The sequence below is a fragment of the Telopea speciosissima genome, chromosome 4 (assembly GCF_018873765.1).
Source record: "Telopea speciosissima isolate NSW1024214 ecotype Mountain lineage chromosome 4, Tspe_v1, whole genome shotgun sequence".
Classification (NCBI taxonomy): Eukaryota; Viridiplantae; Streptophyta; class Magnoliopsida; order Proteales; family Proteaceae; genus Telopea; species Telopea speciosissima.
The window spans coordinates 63,926,435-63,941,662 of NC_057919.1; the positions used below are offsets into that span (position 1 = coordinate 63,926,435).

The 15,228-nt window shown below is 38.0% G+C and overlaps 1 protein-coding gene across 1 annotated transcript; it reads left to right on the forward strand.

The window, feature by feature from the left end:
- The first annotated feature begins 1,836 nt into the window (after positions 1 to 1,836).
- On the forward strand, positions 1,837 to 14,429 carry LOC122658123 (sodium/hydrogen exchanger 2-like). Its single transcript, XM_043853018.1, has 14 exons — positions 1,837 to 2,186; positions 2,297 to 2,415; positions 6,013 to 6,110; positions 9,394 to 9,456; positions 9,570 to 9,616; positions 9,702 to 9,896; positions 9,989 to 10,035; positions 12,144 to 12,210; positions 12,326 to 12,426; positions 12,553 to 12,654; positions 12,917 to 13,052; positions 13,141 to 13,203; positions 13,663 to 13,746; positions 14,078 to 14,429. The coding sequence occupies exons 1-14, from the start codon at positions 2,013 to 2,015 to the stop codon at positions 14,405 to 14,407; spliced, it is 1,626 nt and encodes a 541-aa protein (XP_043708953.1). The 5' UTR covers positions 1,837 to 2,012; the 3' UTR covers positions 14,408 to 14,429.
- Positions 14,430 to 15,228: the final 799 nt, after the last annotated feature.

Consider the following 15,228-nt stretch of genomic DNA (forward strand, 5'->3'; position numbering starts at 1 on the left):
TTGGGGATTTGACTCTTTGTTCTACGAAATCTTTGTCGAGATAGGAATTAATGAAGAAACTCACAATTCTAAAGAGTCAAATCACAACGTCAAATTACAATAGATTAAAATATTCTAATGCCCCAATGAAAACAATATTTGTCATAAAATTATAGGATAAAGTTCCCTGAGCCGACGATGGAGGGTGCACTAACATTCTCTTTCACACACATACACACACAAAATGACTTATTTACCTCTATTTATGAAACCATTTTACTACTCTTCATTGGTGCACTCCCTATGCTGCTTAGTGAAAAAATTCTCTCCTAAAACTATAAGCCTTCTTAATTTAGCATCTAAATACCTTAGATTTGAAAAGTAGAATAAAAAATAGATGTACAACGTATCATTAATTTTAAGTGGTTTATACAATCATTTTAGATAATGATTACAAAAGTTTTTTTTTTAAGTTTGAAAATTTCTCCCAAGGAAAAAAAAATTCTAAGAAAAAAAAAAATGCAATGAAGAGGGTGAGAGTAGGGATGTAAATGAATTGGATTCGGCTCGAATAATGCTATATCTGCATCCGTATTCGATTAGCTTTCGAACGGATTCGGATAGTACTAAACAGATACGGACATGGATACAGATCGGATATTTTATCCGTTTACATGTAAATATAACTTTTCGGATAGCTATAGTCTATCCGTATCCGCATTCGTTTAGCTTTCAGATGAATTCGGATAATGCTAAACTAATATGGACACAAATACGGACCTTTATCCGTTGCAGTTATAGTAGTGTTGCTGTGCGCATGATGCGGCGTAGCAGTGGCCATGTATGCACAATGGGGCCCACCGTGCATCGCACGATGCGCATAACAGCGCCGCAGCTATAGCAGTAGATAAAAATTCCACAAATACATAAACGAATTTCGGCTATTCATTTACATCCCTAAGTGAGAGGGTTAGTAAAATCTAAAAAGGGTCAATTTAGAAAAAGTGAAATCAATGTGGTGATGGGCCCACTCTATGCACACCGTTACATCAAACCAAGTGTCCCAAAATACATGGAAACCACAGTTATGGTGTAGAAGACCAAAAAAAAGTGAAGGCATCCAGAAAACAAAGAAAACAAAAAAAAGGAAGTAACAATTAAGGTCTCCTATTGGCTTTTTAAAGTTATTAAAAGGACTGGGGAGAGGGGGTTATTCAAGAGATCTCCGTTTCGGACTCTCTCACTGCTGATAAACAAAGCAAACGATCACAAAAATCTAAAAATAGATTCTCACCGCTTTATTAGATTCTACACTATTTATGGAAATACCGGGCCTTTCTTTCTTTCCTTCTGAGTCGATCCATCTGCGTAAACAAATTTATTCCTCTCTCTCTCTCTCTCTTTTCTATAAAAACCTCTTTATTTCTTCTCATCAATCCGACTTTCACTTCCCCTTCCAGAGCAGAAAGTGACGACAACGTTTACTTCAGGTCTGTGATTCTGTTTTCTTCTTCCAACTACATCGCAGAATTCGTTTTATAAACGATTTCTAGCTCATTAGCTGTTCGGAATCCTGTTCTGCTTCCCCAAAAAAAAAATAAAATAAAATAAAATAAAATTTCCCTGCTGGATTAGGGTGGGAATTCTCAGACAATTCGACCGTGTGCGCTTCAATCGTGTCGAAATCTGATGGTATGTGTACTTTGAAATCCTGAGATTTCTAAAACTTGTAGAATTTGATTGCAAGCAAATTACCTTGTCCTTTCGGGAGCTCGGTGCAAGGTCGAATTTTTTTTTTTTTATAAATTTGATTGTTCTGGTTAATAGTTAATACAGCTATTCGTTGTTTTGCTGCAGAGTAAGAATTTGAGTCCGAGGAGTAGCGTCTCTGAGATGGATAGTTCGGAAACATAGTATTCGTAATTTACTTGCAAGCTTAAGTTTTTGCCTCAGCCAGAGCTTTTAACTACTACCTGTTGGATTTTTGTTTTCTGGGTCTTGTTTGGTTTGGTTTCTCAATCGAGGTGGCAGACATGGGTTTTCCCCTCAGCTCTCTTTTGATGAAGTTAGAGATGGTTTCCACATCTGATCATACCTCTGTGGTTTCAATGAATATTTTTGTTGCTCTCCTTTGTGCTTGTATCGTGCTTGGTCATCTACTGGAGGAGAACCGATGGATGAATGAGTCGATTACTGCTCTAGTAATTGTGAGTTGCCACACCACTTCCTTCCCCCTCCCCCCCCCCCCCCCCCCTGAATGTAATAATTTCACATGGTTTTGCTAAATCATGATTGGATTTCTGTATGTTCATGGCAGGGTCTTTGTACAGGAGTCACCATTCTACTATTTTCTGGGGGGAAAAGCTCTCATATTTTAGTCTTCAGTGAAGATCTCTTTTTTATATATCTTCTTCCTCCAATTATATTTAACGCTGGGTAAATATAATTTTCTAGATTTGCTTTTTCATGTATTTTATATGATATTCTTCTGTGTTTTATAACAGTTCTACTGCAATGTAATTTTATCGAATTTGCAATTCCATTCTATGTACTGTTGTCTCCTTTTTACTCATTGGTGCTCTACATTGTTAAAGACATTAAATTGAACTTGGATTGATGATGGCTTTATTCTTCTTTTAGTTTTCTGAAGTACTATTCAGCTTTCCATATTTTGCGGAAATAGTGAAAATTTAATTGAGTTGATTACTTGAGTTGAGTGAAAATTTAAGATAATGAATTTAAATATATTTGCTAAATAATGTAGCCGACCCCATTTAGATGAGATTTTGCGGTGTTGTTGTTGAGGGATCCATGTAGCCGACCCCATTTAGTTGGGATAAGGCTTAGTTGTTGTTATTGCTGCTAAATAATCTATTTTTTTTCAAATAAGTTTCACATACATATTGTTGATAATAAATTCCTTTAAATTAATTGTGAATACATATTGTCACATACTTGGTCAGATACAAACTATTAAAATTTTGAAAGACCATTTCTGCCTCAATTAAATATAAGGGCAGAAAGAAATACTAGTGCTGTTAATCTCTGATCTAGGGATCACTAATTGTTGACCTCTAATTGTATCAACCACTGGCTGTGATTGTTCCACCCTTAGTTTACACACCACTCCCCTCCCCCCCCCCCCCCTCCCCCCCTTTTTCTTGTGCTACCTTTAAACTTTTGAAACATTAAAATGGATTCTTAGTAGTGAATTCCATTAAGTAGGGGACTCACCTGCAGGTGATGCCGTCATTTTCAATAGTTTTTGATTAATAAACCTACTCTAATTCAAGTAGTTTGAGTTAGTTATGTTGTTCAATTATTACTGTTCCAGGTTCAGTGCTGAACTTGGTCAGCATAGAAACTGATGAGTTGATCCTGACTTGAATCAATCTGTTGTTAGTTGTATTAGTTGCTTGAAGTTTGTATCTTCTCACCACAATGTTTAGTTCCTACCGAAACCACACAAAAATTGGAGACAACTCAGCCAGTAATGTAGTACTGAATTTGAATGCTCAAATCAGTAGCCAATAACAAGATCTTTGTTCAAAGGAAGATTCAGGTTGTTGGTAATTTTAAATAACATAAAATCTGATAAGTGAAAGAGATAGAAAGTGAAGTTGAGTGGAGTAGGTAATTGGGGGGAATGATGGCTGAAAATTTCAGCGCAAGCGGATGGGTACAACCGAAGTTATGATCAACTCCTAGTTACAATCGGATTGGTATTTTGGTAATATCGGGTTATGAAGTTAGGGTTTAGAATGGGGAACTAGGTCACTGGTTTCAGAAGGATTGTAACCTGTAATCAGCTAGCTAATATGGGTATGAAATCAGAATCGATTAAGGTTTATGGAAGGTCTAACAGTGTGTTAATGAAGGTAGGGGCAGAATAGGGATATTGGAAATATCTTCAAATCAGACCACAGAAATTGGGTCAAATTTGAATCAAGTTCCATTCTAGGGTTGATGAAGATATGGTGAAAATCTTAGGTCAATTGGGTGGCTGGTTTGCTTAATCCTGAAAAACACCTAGTATGTGATCTTCTAGAAAAAGTGGGGGGGGGGGGGGGTTAGGTTCTAGTTGTAGGTTTGAAGGTTTTACTTACTTGTTAATGGCAGTGACTTGAAAATAGAATCAGAATCAATAGAACCAGCAGTAGTAGAGCATGTAGAAGAGCAGCAAACGACCACCCAGGCTTCACACCAAAAGGTGTCAATCGGATTGACACCGATTCCTTCAAACCTTGATCAAACACAATATTTTTTTCACGACGAAGACAAGTTGCAGGGACAGCAGCTCAGATTTTCTTTTCTATATTTCGTGGGCTATAGAATGAGCCCTCTATTGCTACAAAAGGAGTTAGAATCTGAGTAGGAAAAGTCCCCATCAATTCTAACTTAGACTAAGCCTTGAAGTCTTAACAAGCCTAAAAAACGAACTCAGAGCTGGAATTGGAATTCCCCCTAACCGAGCTTGGTCAATACATAGCTAAGAATTAAAATTAAGACAACTTAAACTGAACTGACATTGGACCAACATGGACCATGGTTCAATTGAATTTAAAACATAACCAAAGACATGAAATATATGGGAAATAGTAAATCAGCAACAAGTTAGGCCACAACTTGGCCTCACTTGTTCTTCTTCCTACGGGTGTAGGTTTTCAGATCTGCATCAGCCAGTTGGCCAACCTGTTTGAACTTATAATATAGTAATAATGAATCTTTTTCCCATGTAGTTGAGGTAAGGCTGCGTACATTATGACCCTCCCAGACCCTGCAGTGGCGGGAGCCTCGTGCACTGGGTACGCCCTTTCCCGTGTAGTTGAGGCTGTTGAGCAATGCCTGGGTGTTTGAGCATCCTAAAGTGAGAGGTTGACCAGGTGATAGCTTGGTGCTGACCAGGCAACCAGAATCCCCAAATACTCAATTGGATTTCGATATGTCATATTTAGGTGATAAAATCAAGTAAAAAAATGGAATCTGTTTCTAACGTTCGTGTTTTAGGACGATTAAAAAAGCAGAGCTACTACCAAGTTTGTCAATGTCCCTAACTGAAAGGATCATTCAACTTTTGAGGGTTAGTTGGCAAATTACTTATTTTCCCCCACCTACTAGGGAGATAAACAGTTTAACATATTATTTTCCAATCTTGTTGTATAAATGGAATACAACACGTGATTAAATTATTGACCAGTAGCTAGTCAATGACAATTCCACTTCCTTTTTATTTATCAAACAACTTTACCTCAATCGAGGCACTTGACAGGCAGGTCTTTCCATGTCTATATTAGAATAAATGACATGTTAAAATTCTTATAGCAGATCACTAAGTCACAAACGTCAAATGCAAAATGCCAGTCTGTAACAAACAAAGTGAGGATCTTGGCCTCTTTCATTGTAAGCTGCCTTAAGAAATTACTTGGAACCTTGCCTTAAATTAGCTGTCGCTACAAGTATGTACTTCCCCATGACCTCTTTGATCTGCTTCCTGCAGTCACTAGGTTGTGAATTTATCATCTAGAATCATCCATTGTGGTGTTAATTTCAACTATTTAGGTGGATTGTGATGTGTATACATTAGTTAATAATTGACATTACCATAAGCAACGGGAAAAAAAATTTATTGAATTACTATTGAAGATTACTCCCATTCTTAAAAGATACTTAGATCTTATTGCACTAAATTTATGACAGTGGGATTTTACATCTATTAGCACTCAGAAATAATAAACGTAGGTTTGTTATCATAATTATAATTATAACCCTTGACCACATGCATATGATAAAAACTTAAAGCAGCTCTAAACTAGACTTCTAAAGTTGCTAGAGTTCATTTGTTTCAATCCTAGACATTGGTTTTCGAGCATTTTCTGATCTTAATTCTCATTCTCTCTCTCTCTTCTCTCTCTCTCTCTCTCTTTCTATGGGTGTCACACTCACACAAAATGTCTTCCCATTCAGCAATGCCAACTTCCTCCCACCCCCAATATGGATGATTTTGATCTTTACTTTCTTTATCCACCCCACCAGGTTCCAGGTGAAAAAGAAGCAATTTTTTCGCAACTTCATGACAATCATGCTGTTTGGTGCTGTTGGTACTTTGATATCCTTTGTCATCATCTCATTTGGTAAGTTATTTTGATTTTATATATATAGTTATTCAGATAATACACTTTGAATAGAGTTGATGGCAAAAGAGGATCCATGTGGCCAACCCATATAGTTGGGATAAGGCTGAGTTGAGTCAAGTTATTCGGAAAACTTTATTCTTCTGTAGTTCCATTCAAAACTGCCTCTAAAACTAAAATGTCATACAAAAGTTTCTTAAAACTTGTGATCTGGTTAATTTGTAAGTTGAAGACATGGAATTTGAGAATGAGGAAGAAAAAAGTTTTCAGGATCCATGACTTGTCATTGCATCAAATTTAATCAGGAATAAACTTTGACTTTCCTTTTTTTTTCAAAAAAGAAAAGGTTTCAAAAGAAATCCAATATTTTAATTGCAAAAGTATGGACATATGGTAAATGAATGCTGTTCTAAGCATCCTCATTTTGAGAAGCCTAGTAAAGGAAGAAAGGCTCTAATGGCTACATGGGATGATATGGATGATAGTGACTAGTGAGTCTGAACTGATGACTCCGACAACGAAGAATGCCAACTGTGCTTCATTGGTTTAGAATCCCATAGTGATGATGATGAGGTAGTTGATGACCCTTCCTATTAGGAATTGTCAAATGCAGGTGTTATATGATTAGTTGCCTGTGCTTGTTATTTGAGAGGGAGGGGGGGGGGGGAATTATGTTCTTCTAAATAATAACCGTCACCTAGAAATTTTCATGTGGGATCTCTTTTCCTTGTGAGGATCTGAATTAGAGGAGGCTGAGAGCTAAAATAACCATCTCTAGGACTTATTGAAAGGAGCTTGAAAGAGAGGAAAAGGAGGAGCTTTATTCATCATAAGCAAGCAAACACGAATAGTTTGTTGGAGGCTGCAGTTACTGTTTGAACCTTCTTTCTTTTGGGGTTGGGGGTGTTTGGAGGTGAGATTGGTAGGTTGCAAAAAAATCCAACTGAATTCATTCAAAGAAATGGAATGGAACACACACCCCCCAACACTGCCACGGGGAAAGAAATTTATATTTTGGGTTGCATCTACTGTTGCAATGCCATTATAAAGTCTTTTTTAATTATAGTGCCAGAGGTTTTGAAAATATTTCATATGTGCATCTGGGTGGTTAGCAAAATTATCTCCTTTCCAATAGTTTAGGTTTTGTTTCCTAACAACCTAGGCTTGTATCCAGTATGGATCCAACGTCAAAGTATAAGTCATGGCAGCCTCCGACTGTTCCTGTTCCCTGTTGTTTGTAGCAGGGACGCGGTGGACCTCTCACTATAGCCTATCTCATTGGATTAGGTTCATGTCCATCACGCCAGGTAACCTAACACGGAATCAGGCCAGTTATTTCGACCTGAACTTGGTTAGTGTCATCGGCATGGGAGCTCATCTATCTGACTCACTCGTGTCTTCAGCATAATGGCATCGCCGGCAGTTTCTGACCCTATCCAGTCTGAATGAAAGGTAAGGCACAGTGCTTCTCCAAGCCAACCTGAATTATAGGAAAGGAGATAATTTTCCTAACAACCCAAATGCACATAGGAAATCTTTTTCAAAACCTTTGTGGCACTATAATTAAACAAGACTTCATGTTGGCATTGCTAGCATTTTGTTTGAGGGCGGACCTCGGCACAACGGTAAGGTTGCTCCATTGCGGCCTAGTGGTCGCAGGTTTGAATCGGGAAACAGCCTCTCCCCAGAACCCATAGTGGCGGGAGCCTTGTGCACTGGGTACACCTTTTTATTCTAGCATGTTTGTTGCTTGGGCTCTGTTTCTAGGTAAAAAAATTCATGCGTGTAAATTTTTACTTCTTGGAAGATTTTATTTATTTATTTTTTTAATGTAAAATGTCCTGTAAAATTTTCCGGTGCTTTTTTGACACTCATTTACATGATTTTTAGTTTTTACTGTAAACCTTTCCTGATATGTAAAACATTGGAAAGTTCTTTTGCTAGACAACACAATTTTCATGAGGAAATAACTTATGCTCAATTTGGTCATTAAATGCTTCACTCAATAGGTAAAATATGTGGGGACAACTGAAAATTTTTCATCCCTTATTTTGAAACAAAATTTTACAAAAAAAAATCTTTTAAATGAAAATTTTCATTTTACAATGTTTTTACTTAGAAAATGAAGCCTTAGCAAAAGAGAAAAGGATGGTAGACTTGAAATAATGTGTTTATAAAAGTCTTTGCAATCATAGAATTAACTATGAGTAACTGCTAGATATATCTTATTAATTCTGTAAGGGTGAGGGTTCAACTGCTAATTACTAACTGTATGTTCCTTTTTATTGAAAATTCACATGCACAATTCTACATGTATGTTGTTTTAGTGCAATTAGTATTAAATAAAACTTATTTTTCTTATTTCTATCTTATCCATAGAAATGATATGGTGCAACCAGCTGTTATTAGGATCTGTTTTTGTGGCAAAAATAACACTTATGTATTAACAAATTTACTATTAATATAGATTTTCCAATACAGAGTATAGTGTGTGTAACAAAGTTACACTAGGATGGATAATGAGGTGGTGAAACTTGATGAGAGGTGGATTCCGCAAAGTGATTATTTTAGGTATTTTGGCTCAATCATAAATAAAGAACGTGATATAGAGGATGATGTTTCACAAATAATTAAAATAGGATGGATGAAGTGGAGAGGTGCATCCGGAGTTTTGTGTGATTGGCATATTCCTTTGAAACTTAAAAGGAAATTTTTATAGGACAATCATACGACCAACTATGATGTATGGTGCGGAATGTTGGGCAGTTAAGAAGCATCATATAGATAAACTCTGTGTAGCGGAGATGAGGATGTTGAGATGGATGAGTGAAAAAAATAGGAAGGATAAAGCAAGGAGTGATCATATTAGAGCTGGTTTGGGAGTAGCTCCGATACATGCTAAGCTACGAGAAATTCGTTTGAGGTGGCATGGCAATGTTCAACGAAGGCCTTTGGATGCTCTAGTACGGAGGACTGATTTAATTCAGATTGAAGAAACTAAAAGAGCCAGGGGTAGACCTAAAATGACCTTAGGAGAAGTGATGAGAAAAGACATGCATAGCTGAGGTCTTGTACAAGTATGACCTCGAATAGAGCTGATTGGAGGGCAAGGATCCATATAGCTGATCCCCATTTAGTTGGGATAAGGCTGAGTTGTTGTTGTTGTATAGATTTGCTGATACTCGAATTCTAATTGATATTGATGCTGCAATGACTTGTGATTGTACTTTGCTGCTATTGTGTTATTTGTTTATGATTGGATCTCTCTTATTTTTTTATCCAGGTGCCAAAGAACTGTTTAAAATGATGGATATAGGTTCCTCCCTTGATATAGGGGATTATCTTGGTACTTTCTATATAACCTTTTCTCCCCCCCCCCCCCCTCCTTCTGTTTTCTGCTGCAATGTATAGTGCAGCTCTTCTTGATTTCTCATCTTTAATTGTCTTCATCATTTGTAGCAATTGGAGCAATCTTTTCTGCGACTGATTCCGTTTGCACCTTGCAGGTATGGAAAACCTTAAGAATCATTTACTGCTGTTTCATCTAAATTAATAGCTCTTCCAATTAATTAATTCCTTCTGATGGTGCAGATTCTCAATCAGGATGAGACCCCTTTACTCTATAGTCTGGTATTTGGGGAAGGTGTTGTTAATGATGCCACATCAGTGGTACTCTTTAATGCAATTCAGAGCTTTGATCTCACGCACATCGACTCCAGCATTGCTTTGCAGTTTGTTGGCAATTTCTTTTATTTATTTCTGACAAGCACCATGCTTGGAGTTTTTGTGAGTCTCTCTCTCTCTCTCTCTCTCTCTCTCTCACCCCATGTGCATCTGGGCCAATCTCCTGGAATTCACGTTGACATTCACTCCCGCAGGCTGGATTGCTAAGTGCATTTATTATCAAAAAGTTGTATTTTGGAAGGTATGCAAATGCCTTGATTTTAATTTTTCCTCATTTTCTATTCCTTGTGTTTTATGTTGGATATTTTATTCCATGTGTACTGCACGTTCTCATCTGTAATGGTTATGGTGTATTTGTATTTCTTTCGCATTAATTTTTTAATGTGGGTGACTAAATTTTTAAAGGAAATTTAAGGTAGGATGACAGTGTGTACCAACTCAGCATTGGGAGTGGAGGTCCTCCCCAGTGTGGGATTCACTGGCATTCCTTTGTGCTGATTGCAGAGTCACAAAGGATATGCATGCGAGGGGCAGTGTCAGGTTCTTAGCCGGTAGCTCCCTTCCTCCTGCTGATGCATGTGCATCCTGTTCATGGTTTTAGTGCACGGTATCAGATTGGGTATTGGTCACCTGCAAAACCGATACAATATCAATAGGGTATCGGCATGGTAGGCTGTATCGGACAAATTTGCCCCTGATTTCCCTTTAAAAAAAAAAGGGAAAATTACGAGATTAGGCAACATTGGGTTTTGGTTTACAGATTTAACCACTCAATGTTTAGCTTAACGGAACTAGACCGATCGAGTTTGAGTACTACAAAAATAACCAAAACAGTACCCCGCCCTCACCGGCATATATTTATTTGACATTTTTATCCCTTTCCTCTTCCTCCCCTCGATCACACCGTGACTGCCGACCTCGCCTCTTCCCTTCGTTGTGAGCTCGCAGCCCACTCTCTTCAAACCCCATTTCCTTCTCACCACTCTCTTCCCTGATTCCCTCCCATTCTCCATGCATTTAAAAGCATACCAGAATCGTCAAAATTGAACCTCCACCACTGCTTCGTTGTTCACTGCTGAAAGGTTTGCAGGTAGACGAACTTCCACTTTCAACCATGAATCTCGCATCTGGATTATTTATGTTGAATTGGATGCCTTTACCAACTGCCTGAAACTTATCATTGAAATCATGGGAATGATTGGCCCCAGAAGGCTCAGGAGCTTCTTTACTGATCGATTGAGCAAGTTCGCAGAGCAGGGACCAAGTATACCGAATAGGGAATGAAGTATACAGAGTTGGGCCCGATAAATCTGTGACGTTCCAGAATCTGCAACATGGCTTGCAAATTCACCAGCCAGTTAGAGGAGGGTGAAAAACAAACAAACAAATAAAAACCAGAACAGGGAGGATGAAAAATACCATCACGAATCATTTAGGGGATGAAGGAAAATAAAAAGTTGAGGCTCTTCCCCCAGAAAAAAAAAATTACAGAAGCACCTCACGAAAGCCGATTTGTAGGTTCCGAAATTCACCCCTGTGATGACCATAATGGATGATTTTAGTAGTTTTGGGGCTCTACTTTGGTCGTTTCGGTGAGGAATGTAGGAGCAACAAGAGCCCCACAATTATTGAAAGAAGCACCGAGTGGGGGTTATGTGAGGAAGCAGGGGCAGGGTCGCGGTGTGGGCGGGATTAGCGACAGAAGTTGCAGGGGGTGGGGTGGGATTGCAGAACGACGGTAGGGGTGCATAACATGGGGCGAGGGCCAGGGAGGGATGGGGTGTTGCTGAGTTGGGCGAGGTGATTTCAGGAGAGTGATCGGAGAAGGAGGAGGTGGAGGGTAGTTTGGGGGGTAAAAATGGTAAAATATATTTTGATGAAGTGAAGATTACTATTTTGGCTTAATTTTGTAAACTCAAACAATGACAGGCTAGATTAGTAAGGAGAAACTCAAATGTAGATAATCATATAATTTTCCCCAAAAAAAAACAGGATTTTTGACTGTTTTACCCCTTTTCCGTACTGTGTCACTGATATGGTATTGGCACGGTATCAGGATCAATGACTAGCAAAACGGTATGTATCGCCCGTATCGCCCGATACAGGTGATACGATACCGATACCGATACCGATAGCTCAAACCATGATCCTGTTGGTTCTGCATCCCGAATATCTTGCTACAGCTACTTCAGAACATTTTCGCTATAAAAGCTAGTTTATTGTAGCTCATGGCTTCATGTGTTTATTTTCTTGCATGTGAAAAATAAAAATACTGGAGTCTGATGTACAAAGAATTTCCAATTTATTTTCTGTAAATACTCTAATGGCTAATATTCTTGAAACTTCCAGGCACTCTACTGATCGTGAAGTTGCACTTATGATACTCATGGCCTACTTATCTTATATTTTGGCTGAGGTAAAATTTTCTCTCTTAACTTGTTCCCTTCATGAAGGCTATTTTCTGGATGAATTTCCAAAAGGAAAAAAATATCACTAGTAACAAAAACTGATGACTTAAATTTGTATTGCAGTTGTTCTATTTAAGTGGTATCCTCACTGTATTCTTCTGTGGGATTGTAATGTCCCACTATACTTGGCATAATGTGACTGAGAGTTCAAGAGTCACCACCAAGTATGTTGAATCTCCTGATAATTATCCCTTTACAATTGAAATATGTTCCTGTTCATCTAATCTTGTTTTGCCATAGTTTAAACTAGTTATTAACTATAAAATGGGCTCTGCTACTATTTTTTGCAGGCATGCCTTTGCAACATTGTCATTTATTGCTGAGATATTTATCTTTCTTTATGTTGGTATGGATGCATTGGACATCGAGAAGTGGAGGTTTGTTAGCAGCAGGTATGGTTGATATTCCCTCTGATGTCAAGCTGCAGATAGTTAGACCTCTATAGTGTAAGAATAATTTTGATAAGACCAATAGTGTTTATCTTATTGCCCCTTGCCCTCTACTTTTGTTTTAAGTTTTGAATGTCAACTACCAATTTTAACTCACAAGACTATTCAATATGTAAGTTGCAAAATAGAGCTTGCTAGCTGCAGATGTTTTTTTTTTTTTTTTTAATAATTTTTTCATCCTTAATTTGTATTATGCTCTTTGTAGTCCTGGAAAATCAGTTGGAGTGAGTTCGATACTCCTGGGCTTGGTTCTGGTGGGACGAGCAGCTTTTGTCTTTCCATTATCATTTTTGTCCAACTTATCTAAGAAGCCTCATGAAAAAATTCACATCAAGCAGCAAGTAAGCTGTTGATCTTTAATTGTTCTTTTATTGGATTCCCATCCTCCTGAAAAGATTGATGTACTATTTGGCAATTTTGGTCCTGCAGATTACAATATGGTGGGCTGGACTCATGCGGGGGGCAGTATCTATTGCACTTGCTTATAATCAGGTGAAATTTCGTAAATATTTCTGTTTATTTTAGGGGCTGATGCAAGGGTGACAGGTTTATCAAACCAGAAAGTTTAGACAGCTCAACCAACTTTTTGCCCAGAGCAATAAGGGAACTGCGAACTTGCTTTCTTCTGCTTGCTTCACTGGTCCAAAAATATTGAAGAAGGAATTAAAATCTGCAGGAAAAATAAGGAAAAGCAAGTAGCACATTCCCTTAAGGGTAGTGCAATAGATATATTAAGATTTCTGTTTGATCTGGGAAAACTGAAATTCTCCCCCCCCCCCCCTCTCTCTCTCTCCCCATGTCTATCTTTCTTCTTTCTTAAGCTAGATGATTGTGTTGCCAATAGACCTCTCTTCGACAAAAAGGCCAACCTGTTTATTATTATATGTTTTGTCATGGTTCATTTAATGAATTTTCCCCCTCTGTTTTTCTTTCTTTTTGGTTCATATGCAGTTTACTCGGTTGGGCCATACTCAATTGCTTGGGAATGCTATCATGATCACCAGCACCATCACAGTTGTCCTTTTCAGTATGGTGGTAAGATTGTCATCCCTTAAAAAATATTATATATTTGCTCTGTATTTGGTAAGGACTCCATGTTGGATTGTTGTGGCGTATGGCGACATCCAGCAAATGTTTTTGCCCAATCTGTGTCCATAACAACAGGTCCTTGAAAAAGAGTAGACTTCTTTTTCTGGGGAGAGTTGTGTATGAGCAAAGCTACTATAAAATTTCCAGTCCTTAATATAGTTTATTGGTTTAGACTGTTGATGGTTTGTTGATTTCCTTCTTGTCACCTGAGAGTATCCAATATTATCCTAAGTTCTGGAAAGTGGAATGTATAATTCTCTTCTTTCGTTTTACTCAGGTTTTTGGGTTGTTGACTAAACCTCTAATCAGGATCCTACTCCCTTCACCAAAACCTTTGAGTAGCATCCTGTCCTCTGAGCCATTGAGTCCAAAATCTGTCACCACCCCACTTCTTGGAAATGGGCAACATGATTCTGAAGCTGATCTTGGTGGCCGTGATATCCCCCGCCCAACCAGCTTACGCATGCTCCTAGCTACCTCATCTAACACCGTCCACCACTATTGGCGTAAATTTGATGATGGCTTTATGCGTCCTGTGTTTGGTGGCCGAGGATTTGTACCCTTTGTCCCTGGCTCACCAACCGAACGGAGTGTCCCACAATGGTAATAAGAAGAAAACGGCTGAGAAAGACGAGGTAATCTATGGATCTCCCTCCTCAGAAGACCAAACAATGTTCTTTTCAGGTCCACTGTGCAATGTTTATCGGTGTTTAAGAGTGTCCCACAATGGTGATATGAAGAAAACAGCTGAGAAAGACTAGGTAATCTATGGATCTCCTCAGACCAAACAATGTTCTTTTTCAAGTCCAATGTGCAATGCTAAAGGGTGTTTAAGATTTTATGTTGGTGGGGCTTTGATGTATGGGGGTTTGTATTCTTCCTGGGCTCTGATTGTAATATTCTTTCTTCTTTTTCTTGAAATTACTAATTCCATTTCATACGAATTTCTGTAATATTTTTGTAGAAGATGAGTGTAATGTAAACTTTCCCTCCAATCAAACGTGTTTTATATATTTTATCTTCTGTACTGTGTTTCATTTCTAATGGGCAAACACACACACACACACACACACACAAAAAGGGCTATCTATTCAAACCATGAAGACTACTGACTTGGCAACCGATATGAGAGGCTGATTACTGGAAATATTAGCCCTTATTATTGTTTAATTTTACAGTAATACTTGCACTAGTGTCGCCCTTTATTTCATTGGCTTATTTTCATAAACTATTGATTTCATGAAAGTCCAATCCGATGGCAATGGATGTTGGAGTTTTAATTGAGCTAGCCCAAAAACAGGGATGGAGAAGTCAGATAGTTGTCCTACGACAATTATTTGATGTAATTTGTAATGCAATATTGATGTGAAATGATAGGAGTTACCCTCACTAAAAAAAGAATTGTTTATATTAAAAGGGTAAAAAAAT